General features: G+C 34.1%; 2 protein-coding genes across 4 annotated transcripts; one reads left to right on the forward strand and one right to left on the reverse strand.

Annotated features, from left to right (window-relative positions):
• Window positions 1–1,640: 1,640 nt before the first annotated feature.
• On the forward strand, window positions 1,641–9,210 carry LOC135103059 (uncharacterized). The gene is made up of 4 exons (XM_064009007.1): window positions 1,641–1,940; window positions 3,082–3,204; window positions 3,329–3,507; window positions 7,535–9,210. Exons 1-4 carry the CDS (start codon window positions 1,889–1,891, stop codon window positions 7,619–7,621), a joined length of 441 nt encoding a protein of 146 aa, XP_063865077.1. The 5' UTR covers window positions 1,641–1,888; the 3' UTR covers window positions 7,622–9,210.
• Window positions 9,211–9,985: 775 nt separating this feature from the next.
• LOC135103058 (BTB/POZ domain-containing protein KCTD5-like) lies at window positions 9,986–24,075 on the reverse strand. 3 transcript variants are annotated; one of them, XM_064009005.1, is made up of 5 exons: window positions 23,852–24,075; window positions 22,035–22,143; window positions 19,629–19,816; window positions 19,109–19,256; window positions 9,986–10,705 (listed from the first exon to the last, which is right to left on the reverse strand). In XM_064009005.1, coding segments are annotated over exons 1-5 (639 nt in total). In that variant the 5' UTR covers window positions 24,044–24,075; the 3' UTR covers window positions 9,986–10,703. The 3 variants fall into 3 exon arrangements, with proteins under 3 accessions (XP_063865075.1, XP_063865074.1, XP_063865073.1); XM_064009004.1 differs by having other exon boundaries at window positions 9,986–10,708; XM_064009003.1 differs by lacking the exon at window positions 9,986–10,705 and having other exon boundaries at window positions 14,372–19,256.
• Between the last annotated feature and the right edge of the window lie 203 nt (window positions 24,076–24,278).

Below are 24,278 nucleotides of genomic sequence, written 5' to 3' on the forward strand. Positions count from 1 at the left end.
CACTGAAAGCCTCAGCCAGAAATCTCACATATTTTCTCTTGCTAAAAGAGTTTCCATGAAGTTAAGTGTTCTGTGGGGCATATTAATTCCTCCTCCCAGCCACTGCTAGGAATCTTATCGATCCATGTAGTAGTTACTGATCTCATATATATGGAGAGGTTCAACTCATACAGCTTTGCTAAAACATAATGGAATCAATATATATATATATATATATATATATATATATATATATATATATATATATATATATATATATATATATATATATATATATATATATATATATATATATATATATATATATATATTTTTTTTTTTTTTTTTTTTTTTTTTTCCCATCACCTCCCCTCTAATAAATTATTTAGCTTTCATCGCTCATCGTCGCAGTGTTGCACCTCTTACAACTTTCTATCCATGGTTACTGTCCTAGACCTGCTAATTGCATGCTTCTCCTCTCGTCGCACAAGACTGTCTACTCTCATTATCTGTTCACCTAACTAATGCAATAGTTACCCATAATAGTATCGGCACTTCCATCGCTCTTGAGCCTGTCTGTGTTCGGAAACGCTTTGCTCCCTCACCACGAATTTCAAAGGCCAAAGAAATGATTAGTTGGCTTCTCAAGAGTGTTAGTAGTCGTGTTAATAATGTACAAATGTTACTAATTTGTCCTAGAACCATAAAAACACCCTAAAAACTCATGTAACTTCAACTAAAGCCTTTTGATTAAAATGGAGGTGCGGTGCAGAAGTGTTTCAGAATACAGGCCTTACTGGTACACACTGGAACTCTCTCATTGGTTCTATATTCTCCTACCTACGACTTGAACTGCCTCAGAAAGAGTATCAAGACACCTGCTGGAAAACTAGATCGGTTAACTCTCGGTTTTCTTTCAGTTTAGTTTCTTGGAGGTCTCTCTCTCTCTCTCTCTCTCTCTCTCTCTCTCTCTCTCTCTCTCTCTCTCTCTCTCTCTCTCCATATATATACATGTACCATAATTATCATATCATATCACACCATTTCATATGACACAAAAAGTGCTGGTGAGTAATAAGGTGATAAATCTCGAGTGCCTAAGTGCCTAAGTTGATAAATTAATAAATAAAGCACAAAGAATCTTAAATGTCTGTACGAGCAAATGTATACTTACTACGGGTGTTTTTACCAATGATGGTTTCTGGTTATGACCAAAAACATGAATCTATCATTGAAAGTTCTGTCCCATAAATCAATCAATAAATAGATAAACTATATATATATATATATATATATATATATATATATATATATATATATATATATATATATATATATATATATATATATATATATATATATATATATATATATATATATATATATATATATATTATGATAATTGGTGATTCAATATAAAAAAAAAGGCATATTACGGGTTCGACTCAATTCTCTGAAAACAAAAACAGATGCGAGTTACATTATATAGTAAATTCCAAGGAGCAGAAGCCAATAGGACGACCCTTCGGAAGTGACCAACCGTTCTCAAAACACAATCCAACCGAACACAACGGAAAATTGTGAAGTAAAAATAAATAAAAACGCATTTAAAACGTAAAAAAAAAAAAAAAAAAATCTGTTTGAAATAATAATAAAAAAAAAAAGTTAACGGAGCAAAAGAAGCTAAGAGACGTAAGTAAGAAGAGGACTCGGAGACCGTAGCACGTACTCTACTATAGTAACCTTGACGCTACGTTCGGTTCCCGTTGCGCCTAGAACAACGAACTGCTATGTAGCAAGGTGTGGTGAAGCATCTAGCACGGCAATACGACAGGGAATACTTCCCTTGAGTTCAAAAGATATTGTGAACTGCATCCTTCCTTCGGAATACCTTTTAAGTGACAGGACGATGCCTGGACACCTGTTCGTCGAATGTTTCCTACTTGCTGCATGCATTTTAGGTGAGAACTTAAACTTTTAATAATTTGAGGCTTGTTACGACCACTTACAAAATTGAGAAGAAAAAAGTAATGTGGGAAATGTACCTATGAGTAGTTCCAAGCTGAGAGGCCATGGTGAGGCCAGGGCGTGGCTCCTTTCATTGGTGACTCAAGCGGTTTCAGGATTATGAACACCAAAGAATGGGCGGAGGAGATGAAATTGCATGGGTGAATGTACTGTTGAAGAAGAGGGATTTACTTTGAGGCTTTAGTGATAGGATTCTGCCTCAGCAGGTAGGGTTTAACATTCAGTCTTACTTGGTTAGCTGGTTGGCTACCCCTGGCACTCATTCCGAAAATTTAGGGATCCTTGCGTTAAACATTAAGAACTAGTCATTTTTAAATCTCAGCCTAGTTGTATTATCAAACAGATACTCAGAATAACAAGAACTCCACAATGAAATAGGTAATGATTTATTATCAAGAGGATGCTTTGTATGGGAACTAGGGCCAAGGTTGGTGGGGATGTTGTTTTACCAAAGTTGTATGTGAGGTCAGGTCCTTTAGGGAAGAATTGCAGTTTGTTGATAATCCTTTGAGACCTTGTTGAGTGATATATTAGGGACTGAGATGCAGATTTAAGTTAGAGTACATTTTTAAGCTTAGTTATACTCATTCTTCCATCAATAGCCTTTTATACTTTCTATCCAGTCAGGGTCCATTGGTGGTTGCAGTATCTAATGCAATATGATTGAAAAGATATGTACAGGTACATAGCTGTGATGTTAGGATGAAATTAAAACTAAACCAATGATGTATAGTAGCTCATGTTTTGTTTCTAGATATCTTAAAACATCAACTCAAGTATCTTCAAACAGAACACTCACCTGTATAAAAAGGCTTTTGATTTTATGATCGAGCTATCTTATATCAGACATTAATTAATAGTATCCCACACAACTTTTGAATTTGGAATTAACATGTACTTCAACCATACCTTTGCAACTGATATATGGTTCTTGAAGAATTATTTTTCCGCAAGGTATATCTCACCTTAAAAAAATTTAATTGTGCTCACACAAGTTATATTTATTTTTTATCTTTAATTTCTTAAGGTATGCACAAATAAAGGGTAGTTTTCTATATTGTTTCCTATTTACAGGTGTTCTGGGACAGAAGTGTTATGTCTGTAAGGATCAAGAAGAAAATACAGGGAAATGCACCACCACTGTTGAACCTTGTGACTATGGTGAAGAATATTGCCTGTCAGAAATCAAATGGGGCAGTAAGTATTAGATGAATGTCAACTAACCTTCCATTTTATTCATCAGATCATGCAAATAAGGATCACTTGTGGTGTTTTCTTCGTGATGACATACTGTTTAATGACGTTTTTCAAATTTTGCCAGGCACACCATACTGGGAAATTGGTGCTCCAATGCAATACTTCATCAGCAAGCGGTGTGCAACCAAAGATGACTGTGTTCAGACAATGACAAAGTACATGCCCAATTGTTTGCGGATTTGGTGGAAAGACTGGACGTGTGCAGAATGCTGTAAAGGTGACCGCTGCAATTATTACATTACGGTATGTAGCTTGTGGAGCTTACAATGGAGGTGTACAGTGGTAGATTGGCAGGAGGAGGCAGTAGGCACCTGCCAAAACGATAATTACTCCCAGTGAGGTCTAAAGCACTGGATCAGGGGATGCTGTGAACTTATCATTAAACCCAGCTGTGACCTCACTGAATGTTTCCCTTTGTGTCTCACAACACAAGGGGGCAGTCACAGCCTGCCCTCTAAAGACAACTCTCTTCCTCCACACAAAACTTCAAGCACCTAATAACACACACACACACACACCCTTCACTCAAAATTTCAAAATTCATGGTGACTCCTACACCAGCCTCGGAGTCCCCATCTGGGGAGGGGACCACAAATGCCCCCAGGTCGGACTGCCCTTCTGACGACGACCCTAAGTGTCATGACACCCCCATCAACTTTTTCTTCATTAACTTCTGCAACATTTGTGGTCTAAGATCTAATTTTCAGTCTGTAAAACATCACCTCTCCTCTTCTAAATGTCATCTTTTCCTCACTGAAACTCAGGTGTCTGAGGCAACTCACAGTAGCCCCTTTTTTGTTCTCTCCTACTTTCTCTACCTTCATTTTTTATCCAAAGCTGGATGTTGCAGTTATGTGCGCAACGATTTAACCTGTTCTCCTGCCCACATTCTTGAATCTCCCAAGTTTTCCATCATCTGGCTACGACTACAGTGTCACTCTCAAACTAAATTTATCTGTGCTGTATATCTCTCATCTAACTCTTCTGACCATAAGAAATTCTTTGACTACATAACTTCCAAAGTGGAGCACATTCTGACTCTCTTCCCTTTTGCAGAGATCTCCATTCTTGGAGACTTCAATGTTCACCACCAGCTTTGGCTTTCCTCTCCCTTCACTGACCATCTTGGTGAACTAGCCTTCAACTTTGCTCTCCTCCATGACCTAGAGCAATGCAGCACCCTACTTGTATTCCTGACCATCTTGGAGATACGCCCAACATTCTTGACCTTTTCCTGACCTCTAATCCTTCTGCTTATGCTGTCACCCTCTCTTCTCCATTGGGCTCCTCCAACCACAATCTCATATCTGTATCTTGTCCTATCACTCCAATCCCTCCTCAGGATCCCCCTAAGCAAAGGTGCTTCTGGTGATTTGCCTCTGCTAGTTGGGGGGACCTGAGGAGGTATTTTGCTGATTTTCCTTGGAATGATTACTGCTTCCGTGTCAGAGACCTGTCTTTGTGTGCTGAGCGCATAACAGAGGTGATAGTGTCTGGCATGCAGGTGTACATTCCTCACTCTTTTTCTTGACCTAAACCTTCCAAACCTTGGTTCAACACAGCTTGTTCTCATGCTATACATGATAGAGAGGTGACCCACAAAAGGTACTTATGCCAGAATCTCATGCACTTTATATTTCTGCCTGGAACCATGCCAAGTCTGTTCTCCAACTAGCCAAAAACTCCTTCATTAACAGAAAGTGTCAAAATCTTCCAAGATCTAACTCCCCTCTTGACTTCTGGCATCTAGCCAAAAATATCTCCAATAACTTTGCTTCTTCTTTCCCTCCTTTATTTCATCCAGATGGCACCACTGCTATCACATCTATTTCTAAAGCTGAACTCTTCGCTCAAACCTTTGCTAAAAACTCTACCTTGGACGATTCTGGGCTTGTTCCTCCCTCTCCTCCACCCTCTGACTACTTCATGCTACCTATTAAAATTCTTCGCAATGATGTTTTCCATGCCCTCACTGGTCTAAACCCTCAGAAGGCTTATGGACCTGATGGGGTCCCTCTTATTGTTCTCTGAAACTGTGCCTCCATGCTTGCACCTTGCCTAGTCAAACTCTTTCAGCTCTGTCTGTCAACATCTACCTTTCCTTCTTGCTGGAAATTTGCCTTCATTCAGCCTGTTCCTGAAAAGGGTGACCATTCTAATCCCTCAAACTACCGTCCTATTGCTTTAATTTCCTCCCTACCTAAAGTTTTTTAATTTATCCTCAATAGGAAGATTCTTAAACATCTATCGCTTCACAACCTTCTATCTGATCGCCTGTATGGGTTCCATCAAGGCCGCTCTACTGGTGATCTGGCTTTCCTTACTGAGTCATGGTCATCCTCTTTTAGAGATTTTGCTGTTGCCTTGGACATATCAAAAGCTTTTGATAGAGTCTGGCACAAAGCTTTGATTTCCAAACTACCGTCCTATGGCTTCTATCCTTCTCTGTAACTTCATCTCGAGTTTCCTTTCTGACCGTTCTATTGCTGTTGTGGTAGACGGTTACTGTTCTTTTAAATCAATTAACAGTGGTGTTCCTCAGGGTTCTCTCCTGTCACTCCACTCTCTTGTTATTCATCAATGACCTTCTAAACCAAACTTCTTGTCCTATCCACTCCTACGCTGGTGATACCACCCTGCACTTTTTCACGTCTTTTCAAAGACATCCAACCCTTCAGGAAGTAAGCAGTTTATGCAGGGAAGCCACAGAATACCTGACTTCTGATCTCTCTAAAATTTCTGATTGGAGCAGCACAAACCTGGTATTGTTCAATGCCTCAAAAACTCAATTCCTCCATCTATCAACTCAACACAGCCTTCCAGACAACTATCCCCTCTTCTTCAGTAACACTTAACTGTCCCCCTCTTCTACACTGAACATCCTTGGTCTGTCTTTTTCTTGTAATCTAAACTGGAAACTTCACATCTCCTCTCTAGGTAAAACAGCTTCTATGAAGTTAGGCGTTCTGAGATGTCTCTGCCAGTTACCCCCTCCCCCCTCCCAGTTGCTAACTCTGTACTGGGGCCTTATCCATCCACATATAGAGTATGCTTCAGATGTCTGGAAGGGTTCCACTCATACCACTCTTTTAGACAGGGTGGAATCAAAAGCTTTTCATCTCATCAACTCCTCTCCTCTAACTGATTGTCTTCAGCCTCTTTCTCATCGCTGCAATGTTGCATCTTTAGCTGTCTTCTACCGCTATTTTAATGCTAACTGCTCTTCTGATGTTGCTAACTGCATGCCTCCCCTCCTCCTGCAGCCTCGCTGCACAAGACTTTCTTCTTTCTCTCACCCATATTCTGTCTATTTCTCTAAAAATGGATTTATGTTGCCCTTGGCCAGTGTCCTTCCTCCATAGAAATAAATAGATTATCTTGTATGATTAAGTGACTTGACAAGCATTATATATGCAATTCACCAGCAAATCAAGGATCAGTGCTCTCTAGTGTTTTTTATGATAGTACCTGAAACATTATCAAGAACTAAGGAGTAAATTATCTTGAGAATTGGTGTATTTAATGACACATTCATGACTGCTGATGATTTACAGAATGTGAAAAGTTCACTCTGCCAAGTATGATAAATACCTGTAAATGATAGTGTAATGCCAAGTATAATAAATAGCAGTAAATAATGAGTGTTGGGATTTTTTTTAAATATATTGATTTATTTCCCATGTTTCTTATTGTAAAGTTTGACCATGAATTCATGATTATTCTCAATGTGGACTGTCGCCTTCAATACATGCTCAAGATTTCAGTCCATCCGAAAGAACAGTGTTCTTGATATCTTTCAGGCATCTTATCTTTCTTCATTTTTCTTCTGTGATCTCTTGTTTCTACATATCCATTATAAACCTAACATCCCCTTCAAACATTTATTCTTTAATCTTCCTTTGAAATGTCATCATATCACATCTTTATCACATTTCCTCCATGATGACAGACTAGGTCTGTTGAATTTTTCTTCATATGGCAGGTACCATTTTTATAGCTCCACTTTGTTTTTCCAGTAGTGGCCTTTTCCCTCTCATTCTTACTCATATCTTGTGCCCTTGGTACATGTAAAAAAAGAGAGAGATGGGGAAAAAAAAATAGAAGTGTAAAGTTGCCAATCCTGCTCTTTGTGTGTGTGTGTGTGTGTGTGTGTGTGTGTGTGTGTATGCTCATACAAAGAAATCAGAAATAGTCTAGACTTTACCCTGAGTAATAAGTAAGTTGTGGTAGTATTTACTTATTAAATAATTTTAATATTTTCTATTTTCAGCTTGGATCATCATCACTGAGGTCAAGCCTGGTTCTGGTTGGTGTGGCTGGCATGTTGTCAGTTATCATTCAGAGGATCATCTACTGACAAAATCAGCTCAAGAGTGATGAAACTGTTTGTTGTATATACAGTTTCATTTATTTTTCATATTCAGCACAATCACTAAAAGCCATTGAGATTTGGAAGTGTTGTAAATAAGAATTTACATTTCATATTTTAATGTGAATTGACAGTATTAACCATGTATGTGTATTACCTTACAAAATCTTTTTACCTTCAGAGTAAAATTCTAAATTACATGTGTGTGTGTGTGTGTGTGTGTGTGTGTGTGTGTGTGTGTGTGTGTGTGTGTCACTTTGTTGAATAGATATAAGCCAAATCTTAATCTTAATATATTTAATGAAACAAATTGTAATATACATGCTCGAGGTGAGAATAGAAAATAGGTTGCATTTGAGCAAAGCCAATTTTTATTTATTTATTTATTTTTATTATTATTATTATTATTATTATTATTATTATTTATTCATTTTTATTTAATTTTATTTTAATTTTATTTTTTAAATTTGTTTATTTATTTATTTTTTATGTGGGAGGGACACTAGCCAAAGGCAACAAAATCCCCCACCCCACCCCCATCCCCCCAAAAAAAAGGCCCACTGAGATGCCAGTCCCCAAATAGGGTCCAAAGCGATAGTCAAAAATTGATTGATAAGTGTCTTGTAACCTCGCTTTTGAAGGAGTTCAAGTCATAGGAAGGGGGAAATACAGAAGTAGGCAGGGAGTTCCAGAGTTTACCAGAGAAAGGGATGAATGATTGAGAATACTGGTTGACTCTTGTATTGGAGAGGTGGAGAGAATAGGGGTGAGAGAAAGAAAAAAAAAGTCTTGTGCAGCGAGGCTGCAAGAGGAGGGGAAGGATGCAGTTAGCAAGTTCAGAAGATCAGTTAGCACGAAAATAGCAGCAGAAGATAGCAAGAGATGCAACATGAGAAATGAGAAAGAGACTGAAGACAGTCAGTTAGAGGAGAGGATTTGATGAAATTAAAAGCTTTTGATTCCACCCTGTCTAGAAGAGTGGTATGAGTGGAACCCCCATACATGTGAAGCATACTCCATACATGAAAGGATAAGGCCTCTGTACAGAGTTAGCAGCTGGAAGGGTGAGACAGACTGGTGGAGATGTCTCAGAACACCTAACTTCATAGATGTAAATTTCCCACTATTTTTTTTTTTTTTTTTTTTTTTTTTTTTTTTTTTTTTTTTTTTATGTGACATAAAATCATTTATGTAAGTACTATCCAGATACTTTAAATTTGACTGCAACTTGAAACTGCACTCTAAGATTGACTGCAAGTGGAATATCAGGGCATGGCATGAACCTTGAAGCTATGCCACTACAAATAGTTCACCTAAGTGCCGGGCTAACCACATAAGTAAGAAAATCCTACAAGTTTGGTTTGGTTATAATATTAAAGGAAATAAGATTTTTTTTTTTTTTTTTTTTTTTTACTTTGTATATAATATACAATTTTTGATGGTTACAGTATTTAACTAAAACTTGTAGGGGGGAAAAAAGCAACTTTTCCGTCCATCTCCATTTTTAATGCAGGGAAAAAAATAACTTCCATCCATCTCCGTCCATGTTTGTACCTTTTAATAAATTTTAAGCATTATATACTCATGTTATTTTGTTCCATAGACTTACATAGTCTGTTTTCATGACAAAAACTTAACCATGTCATGAAACCATTCTATGACTGTTCAGAATACACTCATGCCCCAGTATCTGTAGGTATTAGGGAACATGAAAATATGAAATCCATGAATAATTACTTCCATCCTCCTCAAGGCAAGAAAATTACTGAAAACCATGAAACATGACAACTATAATAGAAAAATAATGCATCCATACTACATGCATCACTTTACTCAAACAAACAGCCAACAGCAACTAAGAATAAAGATGTATGATGGGCAGTAACAAATAATTATCATTACTGGTGAGCTAAGGGAAGATATTTCTTATTTTCCCTACCCCTTAATTTCCACACATGCCAGTAAGCCTCTCTCATTCCTCTTTCATACTAGCCACTCTGAATATACCTCATTGATGCTCACTACCTATAGCAGCAACAAAGAAAAGACGTGAAGATAAAAAATACATGATTCTGTCTGATCTGATATCTTTTTTATTTATATTTCTTAATTATATTTCCACTATCTGATATATATATATATATATATATATATATATATATATATATATATATATATATATATATATATATATATATATATATATATATATATATATATATATATATATATTTTTTTTTTTTTTTTTTTTTTTTTTTTATGAGACCTAGGGATCAACTCTTATTTGAGTATATAAACTAAACAATTTAAAGTTCCCTATAGGTAATAATTCTATATTAAAATGTTAAGGAATATAGTGTATGCATTTTAATCACAATTTTCTCACATGAGTTCAGTGTTCCTGAAAGTGTATAAATCACAAGAACAATGACAAGAAAGGCCATCTTAACTACTATGTAATGAATAATGTTTGGAGACATGAACAAGGAAGAATGTGAAGAAGAAAGGAAACACAGTACTAAATAATATACTCCAGAGTATATCAATAAAAGGGACAAAGAAATGGAATTACAGTACTGTATATACTGATTGACTCATAGAGTATGATAATACAGTTGACAGAATAGGATGTGACTAACCAGTGTTTTTTTTGGGCTGAGGAGAGACTATACAACTGGGGCATTTAAAAAAGTACCATCATGAAAATAACAAGATACAATGTTGAATAAGATTGAAAGGATGAAGGTAGGTTTATAAAGAGAACTTACAACAATGAACAGTCTTTGATTACTCAAAGATAAAATAAACTAGATTCAGGTAAGAAAACTGCTGGAGTGCCTATTTCACTTACAGCCAAAATAAGCAGAACTGAACACAAAGTTATTCCTTTGATACTCTCTGACAAGAGTTTTGGCTGAAGCATTAATAATACATAAAATGCAAGATGATAGAGAGAGAGAGAGAGAGAGAGAGAGAAAAAACTTGAGCATTCGCTTTTGTAAATGTGTTAAGTATGTGATACCTTGTGGTGGTGTCACTAGGCCCCAGGTGGTGAATGGACTCCTCCTCATCCTGCTGTGGAAAAACATGTAATGGAATACCTCAAAATTGCACATGTAATACCTGGAAAAAGAGGTGGTATGTTTATCTTTAATAATAAATACTTAACCACTTATGTGATAGATAATAATTTTGTTTGTTTTGAATCATGTACTTGTGATTGCAGAAAAGGAAAGTATAATGAGCATTAACTAAACAGTTAAAATCAACATAGTCTGGGCATATAATATTAAGCCACTTGGTAAAGAAGTGAGAGTAAAAGTGATTTTGATATAATATATATATATATATATATATATATATATATATATATATATATATATATATATATATATATATATATATATATATATATATACAGTAAAATCCCTCTCATCCGGCATTCGAGTATCCGACAGCTTCAAGTATCCGGCACATTTTTTCCCGAGCCTTATAATCAATAAAAAATCAATGTGTACTCATAAAATCGATTAAAATTCCCATGCGAGGCATACTTTGTCCCCTCGCCACCAGAGTGCACTGCTTTGCGCCACCCGCGGCCCACTGCACTGTGTTTACTCAGTGACTCAGTCCCGTGTGTGCACTGTTTATTGCCTGACGCCTTCATCATGCCTAAAGATGTACAAAAGAGGAAGCGTGTTGTGCTTACACTTAAGCAGCTGATCAGATCAGCTGCTGATTGAGATCAGCTGATCTTTGTTATGGTAAGATGCGTGAATGTAGGGTGGTGATTGTGGACATAATTTCACTTCTATTCAAGTATCCGGCAATATTCAAGTAGCCAGCATGTCGGCGGTCCCGTTGATGCCGGATAAGAGGGATTTTACTGCAGAGAGAGAGAGAGAGAGAGAGAGAGAGAAAGAGAGAGATTACTTGGATATATGTACTGGTAATTTTGATGATTGAAGCTAGTAGTACATGTTTATTAAAAGAATTCTACTATGAGTTCATAAAAAAATGATAATAATAATAATGATAATACATAATAACATTAATGATAGAATAAATAAATATGTAAGTAGATAAGTTAATAGGTTCTCTACCCATTATATGTTTTCTCTGGGTCCATGAATATCGCACTTTCATTATAATCTTGACTACAAAAATATAATTCACAATCTTTTCCTTTTCTGGAACCTAGTTTGTCACTGACATTCAATTCAGTCACATTTATCAGTCTCTCAGACTTTTCCTGGCATGCTAAGCACAAGTATCACTCTGTAATTATTAGACTTGCTCCTATAACCTATACCTTATGTTGAAGTAAAATAACTAGCTTCATCCACTCATCTGGTATACTTATACATGCACATAATTTATTAGCTTAAAATATGGAGGCCTTGACAAAGCTTCATTAGCCTAGTATATAAAGATGCAGGCATGAAGTCTGCAATCTGTAGCAACTTGGTTGTCAATATTTATCAATATTACATATCATAACCAAGTTCAAGCTTTTAAAGAATTCATAGCAAAAACTATTTATTTATATTTTTGTTATAGCTTTGTTTTTTTTTCATACAGTCCTTCACATCATTTAGTCTTACTTTGTGTGCAGGCCAGTTCTTCTGTATCATTAATAGCATGCTTTGCAATGATTTACTTCTCATGTTAATAAAGGAAGGAAACCTTATGAACTATTTGAATATGCAAAATATTCAAATAGCATATGTACTGAATAAAGTGGAAGATTTTTTTTCATGAAGATGCATACAATGCTCTAGTGTTAAACACTTACAAATATTGAAACTGTTACAATGGTAAGTCCTAATAAAAATTTTTCTATTGTGACAGAAGTGATGGGAAATAGCTGAATGAAGTGATCTCTAAGAAAATTATGAAATACTGTATCAAAGCCTTGCCAGTGCAGTGTAAAAACAAATTCAGAGCACAGAATTAAAGGGCAAATGTATCAATTAAGAAAATATCACTTAAGAACATCAAAATTCATGAATATGATGAAAGCAACTTATTTATTTTTTTAATATAGAGGCAAAATCCTGTAAACAAAATCTTTAAAAAATAGATGAATCCTATTCATGGATGTTAATATGCATTAATAAAGATAATCTTTTTATTTGTTAAAATTTGGGAAAATCTGAAATTCAGCATTAGTCTCAAGCATGCCAGATCTACTTATATACATGTATTGCTTGCTTTACTACTGATGTGAAATACAAAACCCTACTAAAACTAGTTTGTTTTATATATATATATATATATATATATATATATATATATATATATATATATATATATATATATATATATATATATATATATATATATATATATATATATATATATATATATATATATATATATATATATATATATTATACAATATGGTGTTAACACTCACATGTCAGCTGCATTACTGAGTATGATGGGAATCCAAAATTCTAGCCACTGATTGAAACATAAACAACTGAATATATATAATAGTTTAGGTCTCAACACAGGTGTGTGTGTGTGTGAAATGAAAACATCTGATATGTGTACATATCCTCAGATTAAGTACAGTCATTGTCAATAGTCAGAGTAACATAACACATTTCTATTTTGTTTGGCATTTTCCCTCAATCTTCAGACCTCCAATCTACAAAAAAAAATTTATCCAGGTTTTCTAAAAGATTATCAACAGCTCAGAGGACTTTAGACAAAATAAAATGCAAAATACACTGTAAAAAAAGAGTATTAATGGTTACTTGACATCTGATAATGACTGTACAGTAAAAGTTACAATGGAATTACAAATCATGCTTCAACTCAGTGCCAGGGCTAAAAATGTGAAGATGCACCATTTTTAATTATTCATTCATCTCTGACAATGATTCCATTCAGGCACTTCATTTTTTAATCTACCCAACTTGATTCTTCTATGCTTTTTCCCCATATGCAAAAAAAAAAAAAATAAATAAATAAATATCTATAATTCTAAGTGTTTCATAGAGGACAAGGTCCCATCACTCAATAACCAACAACACCCTGAGCCACAACCTTCTCTGTCAGAAAATGCTGAAGGTGCTTTCTGTTCTAATCATTATTTTCTGACAGAGCAGCAGCTGGAAGACTGTAACAAACTTGCAGCTGCCAATATGTCAGGGAGTATGAGTACTTCAGTCACTGGTGAGTGATAATCATTGGCAGTGTGGCTTAAAACAAGTTGTCTGGATTCATACATGCAAAAAAAAAAATAAATAAATAAATAAAGAAATAAAGAAAGAAAGAAAGAAAAAAAAATATCAAGACACCAAAAAAAATAAAATGGCTTCCCTCTTTTCTCCTACTCCTATTTTCTTTTTTGAGAACAGCATTTGAGTTTCTTTTTTTTATTTTTTTTTCCTTTTGCCTTTGGCATTCCCTGATGCGTGCACACACACACACACACACACACACACACACACATATATATATATATATATATATATATATATATATATATATATATATATATATATATATATATATATATATATATATATATATATATATACAGACACACACTTAAACTTCATATAAGGGGACTTCTAATTAGTCCATTAAATTATGGTTTTATGGTAATTCCTCTTTGCAAATTCTCAAGTTCTTATAATCATTATACTTAAAAATCATATATTTTTTAAAGCAAGTTTTCTATTTTCATGGATTTTTTACTATAAACTCAAGAAAATACTGTGAATAAAACAACAGTTTTACTAAAAAATAAGACACTGTTATCAGCATTTTTAGTCAACATTAAGAGTCACAAGTTAGTATATATATATATACATAAGATAACTCAGATTACTGCAACAAAGTCAGGATAGTCTGTACTTGTCAGAAAAATTCATATGCTGGCACAGTGAATGATATCTACCCTTTTCTTCTAGATCAGACATGCTCCACATAAGACCACATCTAAATGTCAAAACTATGAAGGAATTAATTCTAATTTAGAAATGTTTTTTTTTGTGAATCCATTTTCATAATAAAAAATACATAGAATTCTCACATAACTAGTACCCAGGAATCTAGTATTCTCAAGCAGCTATATATATAGAGAGAGAGAGAGAGAGAGAGAGAGAGAGAGAGAGAGAGAGAGAGAGAGAGAGAGAGAGAGAGAGAGAGAGAGAGAGAGAAATTCTAGACATCAGTGTTTAGTGGCTGTCTAAAGATGGTACAGTGTGTGCATATGCAAAATTTTATTTGGAGGTATCTGACATTCTGGTGAAGCAAGAAGCCCACTGTTCAATCTGCAGTTCTATTTTTTTTTTTTTATTCCTCTAAAAAAATGTAATCTTAACATTCAACAAAGAGCCACTGCAGGGAAGCAAGCCAATGGCCAGGACCAATCATGAAATTTATACTTTAACAGCCTTGAATGTGATGACAATTACTTGGATCAATTATTCATATTGTTCATCCTTAATATACCTCTTATAAAAGACTTGTATGTAAACTCACAACAGCATATTGTGAGTCAGTAACTGTAAATGGTTAAGTTTTCTCTCATGTATCAATCACCAAAGTGGCAAGTTTGGTTGGTATAAAAGGAATTTTCTTACTTGTCACACACATACTATATAATGTTGAAAATGTCTGCACCCAGCATGAAGGTGAAATATGAAAGATGAATCCACTTACATTGCATATGTATATCAAATGTACATGAGTTTTAATCAAATATCTGAAAAGGTGGAAGAGCATTATGTAGTGAAGAGAAGCTTCTTACTGAGGGAAATGCTAATGCTGTCAGGAGAGTATATAACTAACAGGGAATGTGTATTTTATGCATTCTTTTTATATATCTGGTATCTGACAAGTAACATTTAGTGACCATAACTGGCTGGATTTGTCTGCCTGCTAAATGATGTGTACATACGTACTCCTTGAAGTTCATTTAAGAGAATGGAAGGTTGGTGATATTGCATTTCTTCTGTCACAAAACTGCTTGTACAACAATTCACCTATCCAGGTTTTGTCTGGTGCAAAATGACTTTGACTATTGCATTATTGCAAGTGACTGACCTTCCTGATAGAAAAGTTACAACTGTTTTACACATTCCCACTCCTCTGGATTGACCCACATCCACATATTAATGTACATTTTTAAAATATATTTTGACAACTGTATTAAAGTACTAACATCTCCCTCAGGAAGAAAATGTAGCTTTGTGTAACATGGTATGGTCCAGGAATCTGATCTTCTACATTTGACAAAGATTCTTTTGTATCCAGTATGTTGGGCAACTTGTTAGCAACTGCAAATAGGTTAGCTTCTTTAAAAAAAAATATATGAAAGTAAAGTAAACATGATTTGTTGTATGAATGAAAGAACGCACATGAGAGCCATACTAAGTATACTGAAAATTGATTTTTTTTTGTTTACAACTAAGATTTGAGGTTGTGTTGGATAAGTTATCATACATTCTGGCATTTCAGTCAATCTTGAATTTTCAGCTGAAAAAACAGATCTAGGCCAATACTTTACAAATAAGTCAATCACAAAATATGAAACGAACTCCTACTCAGGTTATGTAAATTATGATGTATGTATTTGACTTAAGCTTCTTGATTCACATTAGAATGCAAGAATGTTCAAACTGGGTATTTGGTAAAGCTTATAATTTACAATTTACTTCTGGGATCATAAATAAGGTACCACAGCAAGAAAAAGACAACCTCCACACCTTATGGGCAATCCGTTCTATGCTAGCTGCTCGTATGTCATTGGAGTACGTGCCCATGACATCAATCACAATATCATCTAAAAAATGCAAAACTAGACTAGAAATATAAAGTAACAGCTGTGATGTAAACACAGCTGGCTTGAAGCATTTCACCTGTTTAAATATCAGGCTTTTCAGGTCCCTCTATATAGTGAATATTTTCATTCATCCTCTATGCCATTCATTACCCATTTGCCTTGATTTGGCAAAGGAATTGCTTGGGTACAAAGCATAACAGCATTTAAAATTTCACTGTGTATCTTGAAGTTACTGATGGTTGCTATACCTTTCTCTCACAGTATTAGTATGATTGATACCAAAATGCCAAAATCAATACCAACAATTTGGTGTGTAAAATCTTTAATTTTCATTACTCAGGAAGGGGGGGGGGGAGAGAGAGAGAGAGAGAGAGAGAGAGAGAGAGAGAGAGAGAGAGAGAGAGAGAGAGAGAGAGAGAGAGAGAGAGAGAGAGAGAGAGAGAGAGAGAGAGAGAGAGAAACTTTTATACTATTCAAAAAACTAATGGTATCAATATGCTATACTTACTTATTCTATCTTGATATCTATGAATACAGTGATATTTGCTGCTGCAGAGACCCAACATCCATAATCACTGGACAACACACCATGTCATCGAAACACAAATGGGTAATTAGTTTGCAGCTGCTCTGGTTGAAACTTGGATATCTGTTCTCTTTATTTTGTATTAAAAGTTTGGAATTGAAAAGAAAGATGTGCAGCAGTACCATATTGGTGCCAAAAATTACTAATAAGAGATAGAAAATTTATCATATGCCTATACAGAATGCATGGCAATGTGTGTGTGTGTGTGTGTGTGTGTGTGTATGTGTGTGTGTGTGTGTATATATATATATATATATATATATATATATATATATATATATATATATATATATATATATATATATATATATATATATATATATATATATATATATATATATATATATATATATATAATTATCTGTGGTTTACAGGTGAATTCATGATGTATGGAAACAAAACAGGCTTCTGGCCTTATATGCTGGAATTTATGACAGTTATCTATAGACCAACATTTCAACCAACTGGAAAACTCTGATATCCAGCATGCCAGAATCTTCATGGGTGCCAGTTATGTGGGACTTTTCTTGTATGTATAAAACTTCAAAATCTGCAAACTCTGATCAAGTGCATGTATGTTCAGATTTTTCAAGTAGGTACAGCTCACATGGCCATGGGCCAATTTACATTTCAAAGAGTATTTTCTTTGGCAATGAAAATTTACATTATCATGAGGCAATACATATTCAAATCACAACAGAACTTCATAATTAAACAAATTTTCTATAAAATATACTGATTGGTTCTAATAAAAGAAGCAAATAAGTTCATTCCCAAATGAATTATAAATAATGTACTGCAGTGGACAAATGTTTAAGTTAGATTGGTAAAATAAATAGCTGGTACACATCTTCCCTGCCAGAGGTGCAGCAAGAAAATTTAAAATAGTGTATATAATGTGCCTCAAAAAAGGATTCATCATTCCATTTTTTTGCAATACTCTTTTTAGATTTTTATTATATAGTTAGTTGGTGTCATTTCATCACAACATATTTTTTTTTGCCAGCGTATTTTCTTCTGATTAATTGTGCATTTCATATTATAGCTAGGGGCTAATGTGTCTCAGTTAATACATCTCTGAATTGTGACATGAGATGAGTACTGGAAAGTGATTTTGTATCAACTACACATTTAAATAATTTATCAAAAACACATCCCATCCATAGAAAAACACTCACATATGACTGTTAAATGTTTGTCAAAATCATTTAACAACGTTCCATTTACTTACACTGTAACAAGACATTAGTTTCACAACTGGAGGATGTCGATTAAAGTATTTAAACTGTCTCTTTAATGTACAAAATGTAGTCAAACCATTTTCCTCCTATATTAACAGGTAAGGCAAGCAAGAGTACGAAAACCACCGCCACTTTGGAAGCATTTGCTGTATGTCCTGGTGTGATATCAAGACAGAGATGAGACTTTATAGAAACAGGCTCAAAAGCCACACTGTCTTGGGCACATCAGAGAACTGGGCATATAGCAATCCTAAAGCGACACTTTGTGCGTGTTGACTCTGTGAGAGACAATACATGGCAAGCTGTCTCAGGCACATCAGAGAACTGGGCATAGAACAATCCTGAAGCAACATATGATGTGTTGACTCAGTGGGAGTGGTAACATTAGGTAACTACACAGAACTAGTGGTTGAGCATAATCTGAATAAAGGTGACAATATTTTTACCAAATATTCTGAGTACACAGGAATGTATAAAACTTGTGATTAGTAAAAAGCATACTCATTTTTAGGTGCAAATTAAGATTTGTAATTTGAATCTGATATATATATATATATATATATATATATATATATATATATATATATATATATATATATATATATATATATATATATATATATATATATATATATATATGCCAACAAAAAAGTTAAGGGACTTATTGAAATATTAATATCTGCATGGAGAAGATTATGCTCACCAGCATTGTTTTACCACTGTCCATAACACCAGCACATCAAGCCACAGCCCTGACAGCATAGGCAGCCAGCATGGAGAATGGAAATGCAGAGGCCTCTATGGTGACCCAGACAAATTATACATAAAGTTTAGTTTCCTACAATCCTTGGAGTTGTGGATGTCAATATGGTCTGATCGATCATTGGTGCACTGATGGGATCCTGAAGATGAATATTCTCTTGAAACTACGCACAAAAATTCTGTGTGATCTTCACTTCCATAGCTGTACTGAGATCCAATGTTGATCAACTGTGAAAAAATTCTCATGAGTAACAGTGAAGGTCTGCTGTAAAAATAAATAATAATAATAATAATAATAATAATAATAATAATAATAATAATAATAATAATAATAATAATAATAATAATAATAATAAATAAAAATAAAAATAAATAAAATAAATAAATAAATAAATAAACAATATACAGAGATTACAATATAACCACAAATTATTCATTGCTGCAAATTCCTCACTCTTTACAAGTGAGTTTTTATTATGTGATTTATATTTTCAATGTTTTAAGGTAAATATAAAAAAGCCTAACATAGTATATGTTTACTCAAAAGATGAAGTCTTAAGACAAATTAACTCTGTAAGAATAAAATGCGGAGTAACTCACTTGTTCAAACTTCCATCCGTCTGACATAGTAGAGACAAGCTGTGCCACCTCATTCTCATGGCACTGCAGGACTCTATACATGTGTTTCTTCCCAGCTTTTGGTGGCCGGTTGTCCCTTTGGCTGATTCTCTCTTTAACTAATCTAATTAATTCTGTAATGTTGTAGAATTCTGCTTCTTCTAAAATACCTGGTAAAACAATAAAAGAAACATATTATGGAAAAGTCATACACATACATATACTTAGTAAGTACAGCATTCACTCTTATTGTTTGTGTAACTGATGCCATGAAATTATTACTAAATGCAAATTTGACAAATATAAACTTGATAAATGATGAAAATAGTATAAATTGCTTGAGTCAGGTATAACTGAATTCATTTTTCACTTAGATACTACAATTTTCAATACAATAAAAATAGTGTCCTTATGTAACATTTACCTAACAGCAGAATACAGGATTTTAGTTCCTGTTGTCCAGTCAGAACATCTACATTTATTAAACTTTGCATGAAAGTCAAGTATGTTTTTTGCACACATCACCTTCACATCCAATTAATTCTAAGTACATATGAATAATTCTATATGGGATGCTAAATTTCTTGACACTTTTGGCATGTAATCTTTCAATCTGTACTAATGAACTTTTATTCTTCCATCAACTGTTATCAGGAAATCCTATCTTACCCCCTTATGCTTTCAAAACTGTAATCAGTATCCCCTTTCTTTTTTTTTCCTTCAATGTTGTCAGTGTTAGTTTCTTCAATTTCTGCTCTTACTCTTAGTTTATCACAATGGAATTACTACATAAAGTATTTCTCTTCAATTAACACTATGAAATTGGTTTCCTTATAAAATCTATGTTGTGGAAAAGGAAAACAGAAACACACACACACACAATGGTCTGCTTCCATGGCACACTGGTTAGTGTGCCTGGCTACAAATCTCCAGGCTCAACTTCAAATGTTAGCTGAACCAATTGATGCACAGCTCACCCAGCAGTTTATCCTTCCTTTTAGTTGATAAGTGGGATACTTAGAAAAACATGGGGAAGGTAAACTGTGGAAACCTGAATGTCACAGCAGCCATGTGTTCTGAGGTAAATACTGCCATTCATCATAAGCTCAGAGACCAATAAGACAGAGACAAGCACTTAGGCCCAGCACAGCTACAGCCTCCACTTTTCCCTTTATGGTTGTCAACTATATTGCTTAATTCATACACACCTTTAATAATGAAATCAATAAATGAAGGTGACCTAGAAAAAGACATTAAATATTTAAAAATAGCCTCCACCTCAGAAACACTAGCCTCATTATTAAAACACTGTATGTTCCAAGAATTACAGCTTACTACAGTATTATTCACAAATTTTTTTTCCACAACTCTCTATCAAGGAAACCAACTTACATAACTGTTTATTAAAATACATATTTTGAGTAAAGGCTATGAAAAATAATGTATATAAAAATTATAAGAGGAAAGAACAAAAGAAGTCAGAGAGAGAGAGAGAGAGAGAGAGAGAGAGAGAGAGAGAGAGAGAGAGAGAGAGAGAGAGAGAGAGAGAGAGAGAGAGAGAGAGAGAGAGAGAGAGAGAGAGAGAGAGAGAGAGAGAGAGAGAGAGAGAGAGAGAGAGAGAGAGAGAGAGAGAGCTTAACACAATTCTGTTCTTGATAGCCATCAAACTAAATTCTAACATGAACACCAAAAACACAGCATCAGAAATAAATGAATAAATAAATAAATAAATAATATAAAAATAGACAAATAAATTAACACTGTGTTTTCAAGTGAATTTAAAAAATTTTGCAATTTCCATTCATGACAACCATACAAGGAGTTCAGAGGACCTGGGAACCTAGTCTATTTTCCCACAGAGATTCAGCTTTGAAGAAAACAAAATCTTGAAATCTATTTTCTAAAATGGGATTAAGAGCCTAATGGTTGTAATGGATGAAGATCAACTGTATCTATTGGCAATAATATCTATTATACTAAAAATTTCCCAACTGAATTGACATTTCACTATTAGATTACAGTAAGTACATAATATGTCACCACACAAATCAAAAAGAATAAATAAATTACACAAAAACTAAATAGCTTAGTGTCCTGTGATCTAATAAACTTTGGGTTTATGAATTTGGCCTAGAGTAAAAGGCATCCATTATATTACAATCTATTGTAACAAAATATTTCTACATACTATAGGTTTTGATGTATTTTTGAAATCATACTGACAACTCCACTAGATAAAGAAAACATAATAATTGGTTATAAAAAAATCACTGAGATACTAGATGCTTAGTGTTTATTTCTCTTTAAAATCTTCAAGTTGTTTATGAATAATTCAGTAGTTAATGCACCTCAAATGTATTACTGGATCAGAGAAAATACAAGACTTGCCTTCTTCTGCTAAATCCTTGTTCATTACTAATTTTCCATGTCTTAAATAATTCAATACAGGACCAAAGTACGTTGGATCTCTGTCAATTAAGTAGGCACCAGTTTCATCCTGTAAGAAGAAATAAAAATATCATTAAAAACTAAAATTGAAAAAAAAAAAAAAAAGAAGAAGAAGAGAGCTGTAAGATGCCACTGAAAACATATGGCAAAACACCAAAATATTAATTGTTTTTGTATAATATATTTTAAATATTTTGGTTGTGGTCATATTAAAAAACTAGAACAATAAACTTTATTCTGTCAATGTTAATATTGAAACATAGACTACTACAATTTTTTTGAGACCATGCGTATGTCTCTGTTGGTTTCCAAGATGGAATGGGGCATGATCTCTTGTATCACTTTCATTCAGCTAATGAGAGCTATCCTTTTAATGACACATTTGAATGTTATTTGCTTCTGGCCAATAAATCAATTTTTTTTGGCCAATCACCACAGCCTTTATATATAATAAAGTTATGAACTTGTCACAATTATTGTCATAATATAAGATCAATCATAATTTTGGTCATAACTGGTATTCATAGCTATGAATACCATAGCTATTTTTATCATATGAAACATGGCTTTACCAAATTTGAGAAAGATGAACCCTGCTATATTTATTTACTATTATTTATCTTAAATAATATCCCACTGAAATCATCCGGAATTGAAATTAGTGTTGTACACAAATACAGCTGCTCCGCTCATGCCTCGCAGCCACCAATCAACCACACAGCATAGACAGAGTTCCTCTCTCCCTTCTAATCCCCACTCCAAAAACAAAAAGGAAAAGGAAGGGTAACTGGATGGAGGATAAGTTTTTAATATTACTGTCTATGTATAAAGACTATGCTGCCAATGGGAAATCTTATAAAGCTCCTTATTTTTGGTGGCTAATGGCATTATAATAAATTTGAGGTATATACGTGTGTGTATATATATATATATATATATATATATATATATATATATATATATATATATATATATATATATATATATATATATATATATATACAAGGGGTTGCAAATTCTCAAAGTAAAAGGCTCTATCTGATGAGAGGTAAGAATTGCTGCTGTTTCATGGGCAAGAAAGTAAACTATTACCGCAAGGTATTAGTTAGGATAGCATAATGTTGGATATGGGTGTTTAGATATTCCATTTGTTGACTATTTTGGGGGATTTTCCCCAAAAGCAATGTTCTCTCCTTAAACGTTTGAGGTTTCCCAAATTTGCCCTAATGTGGCCTCCCCCACCTTAAAACCCCATTTTCCCACCAGTTCCCCAAACTTGTTTGTCCATTACAGGGGCAGCAACAGAATACATAAGGAGCCCCTATTGGTAAGATTTACCAAGGGTAGTGGAACATCAGGTATTGATCTGAATGGAAAATAAGTGTGTAATACAAGGTGAGTCAAGGCTAGCCAAAATTCACTTGGGCTTTGATGATCACTTGGACTGGCTGGTATGCCAAAATAAGCAGTTACTGTGACAGTTCTGACAAAGGTTCGATCATGGACGAAGGCGCCTCTTATGCAAAATTTATTCTACATGAAGACTTGTATCTGTTTCTCAATATTTCCATGATGTTCCAAGACTGGACATCACATAATGGAAGTACACATCTAATTTCATTCACTTACCTGAAAAGTCCTCATTACTATAATTATTACTGAAGTCGTAAAAGAGGTCCTGATTTGCCTTCTTGGCTACAAATATTCGATGTGAAAACATAATAATGTGCTGGATTGATAAGTTAGGTAGTATGTACCTTATCGGTGTGTAGCTCAGGGTCTTCCTGGACCAGGCGACACAGAAAGGAACTTGGATCCCTGCACAGAGTTGTTCTTGTAGTGAGAAAGTGAGTTCCTCCAACGTTTAATCTTATCCATTCTCGCGGTCTGCTGTGTCCTGAAACTTCGCCGTTAATAATTTGATCATCTGTTCGAGGTGGAGACGCCATGTTTGACGATTGTAAACATTGAACTCAGTTACGTGCCTAAAATAAAAAAAAATATAAAAAAATCCTTTTAACAGTACTTTAAATATTATTGTACAAAAATCTAGTCATATATGTGCATTAAGATGACATACATAATTTTTTTATAATTTTGTCATGTAAGCTATGTGAAGCTTATATTTTGACAAGCTTCATCCACAAAAATATATGTGAGAATAATCTTAACGATGTAAATTCC

The sequence above is a fragment of the Scylla paramamosain genome, chromosome 8, assembly GCF_035594125.1.
Source record: "Scylla paramamosain isolate STU-SP2022 chromosome 8, ASM3559412v1, whole genome shotgun sequence".
Taxonomy (NCBI): Eukaryota; Metazoa; Arthropoda; class Malacostraca; order Decapoda; family Portunidae; genus Scylla; species Scylla paramamosain.

Excerpts from the sequence above, each read along its gene's own strand:
- LOC135103059 (XM_064009007.1), top strand. The coding sequence starts at position 1,889 with ATGCCTGGACACCTGTTCGTCGAATGTTTCCTACTTGCTGCATGCATT. Across the intron at positions 3,205-3,328 it reads GTCAGAAATCAAATGGGGCA|GCACACCATACTGGGAAATT; the intron begins GTAAGTATTAGA and ends AAATTTTGCCAG. Across the intron at positions 3,508-7,534 it reads GCTGCAATTATTACATTACG|CTTGGATCATCATCACTGAG; the intron begins GTATGTAGCTTG and ends TTCTATTTTCAG.
- LOC135103058 (XM_064009003.1), bottom strand. The coding sequence starts at position 24,043 with ATGGCGTCTCCACCTCGAACAGATGATCAAATTATTAACGGCGAAGTT. Across the intron at positions 19,817-22,034 it reads CAAGGATTTAGCAGAAGAAG|GTATTTTAGAAGAAGCAGAA; the intron begins GCAAGTCTTGTA and ends TTGTTTTACCAG. Across the intron at positions 19,257-19,628 it reads ACGGATGGAAGTTTGAACAA|TTGATCAACATTGGATCTCA; the intron begins GTGAGTTACTCC and ends ATTTTTTCACAG.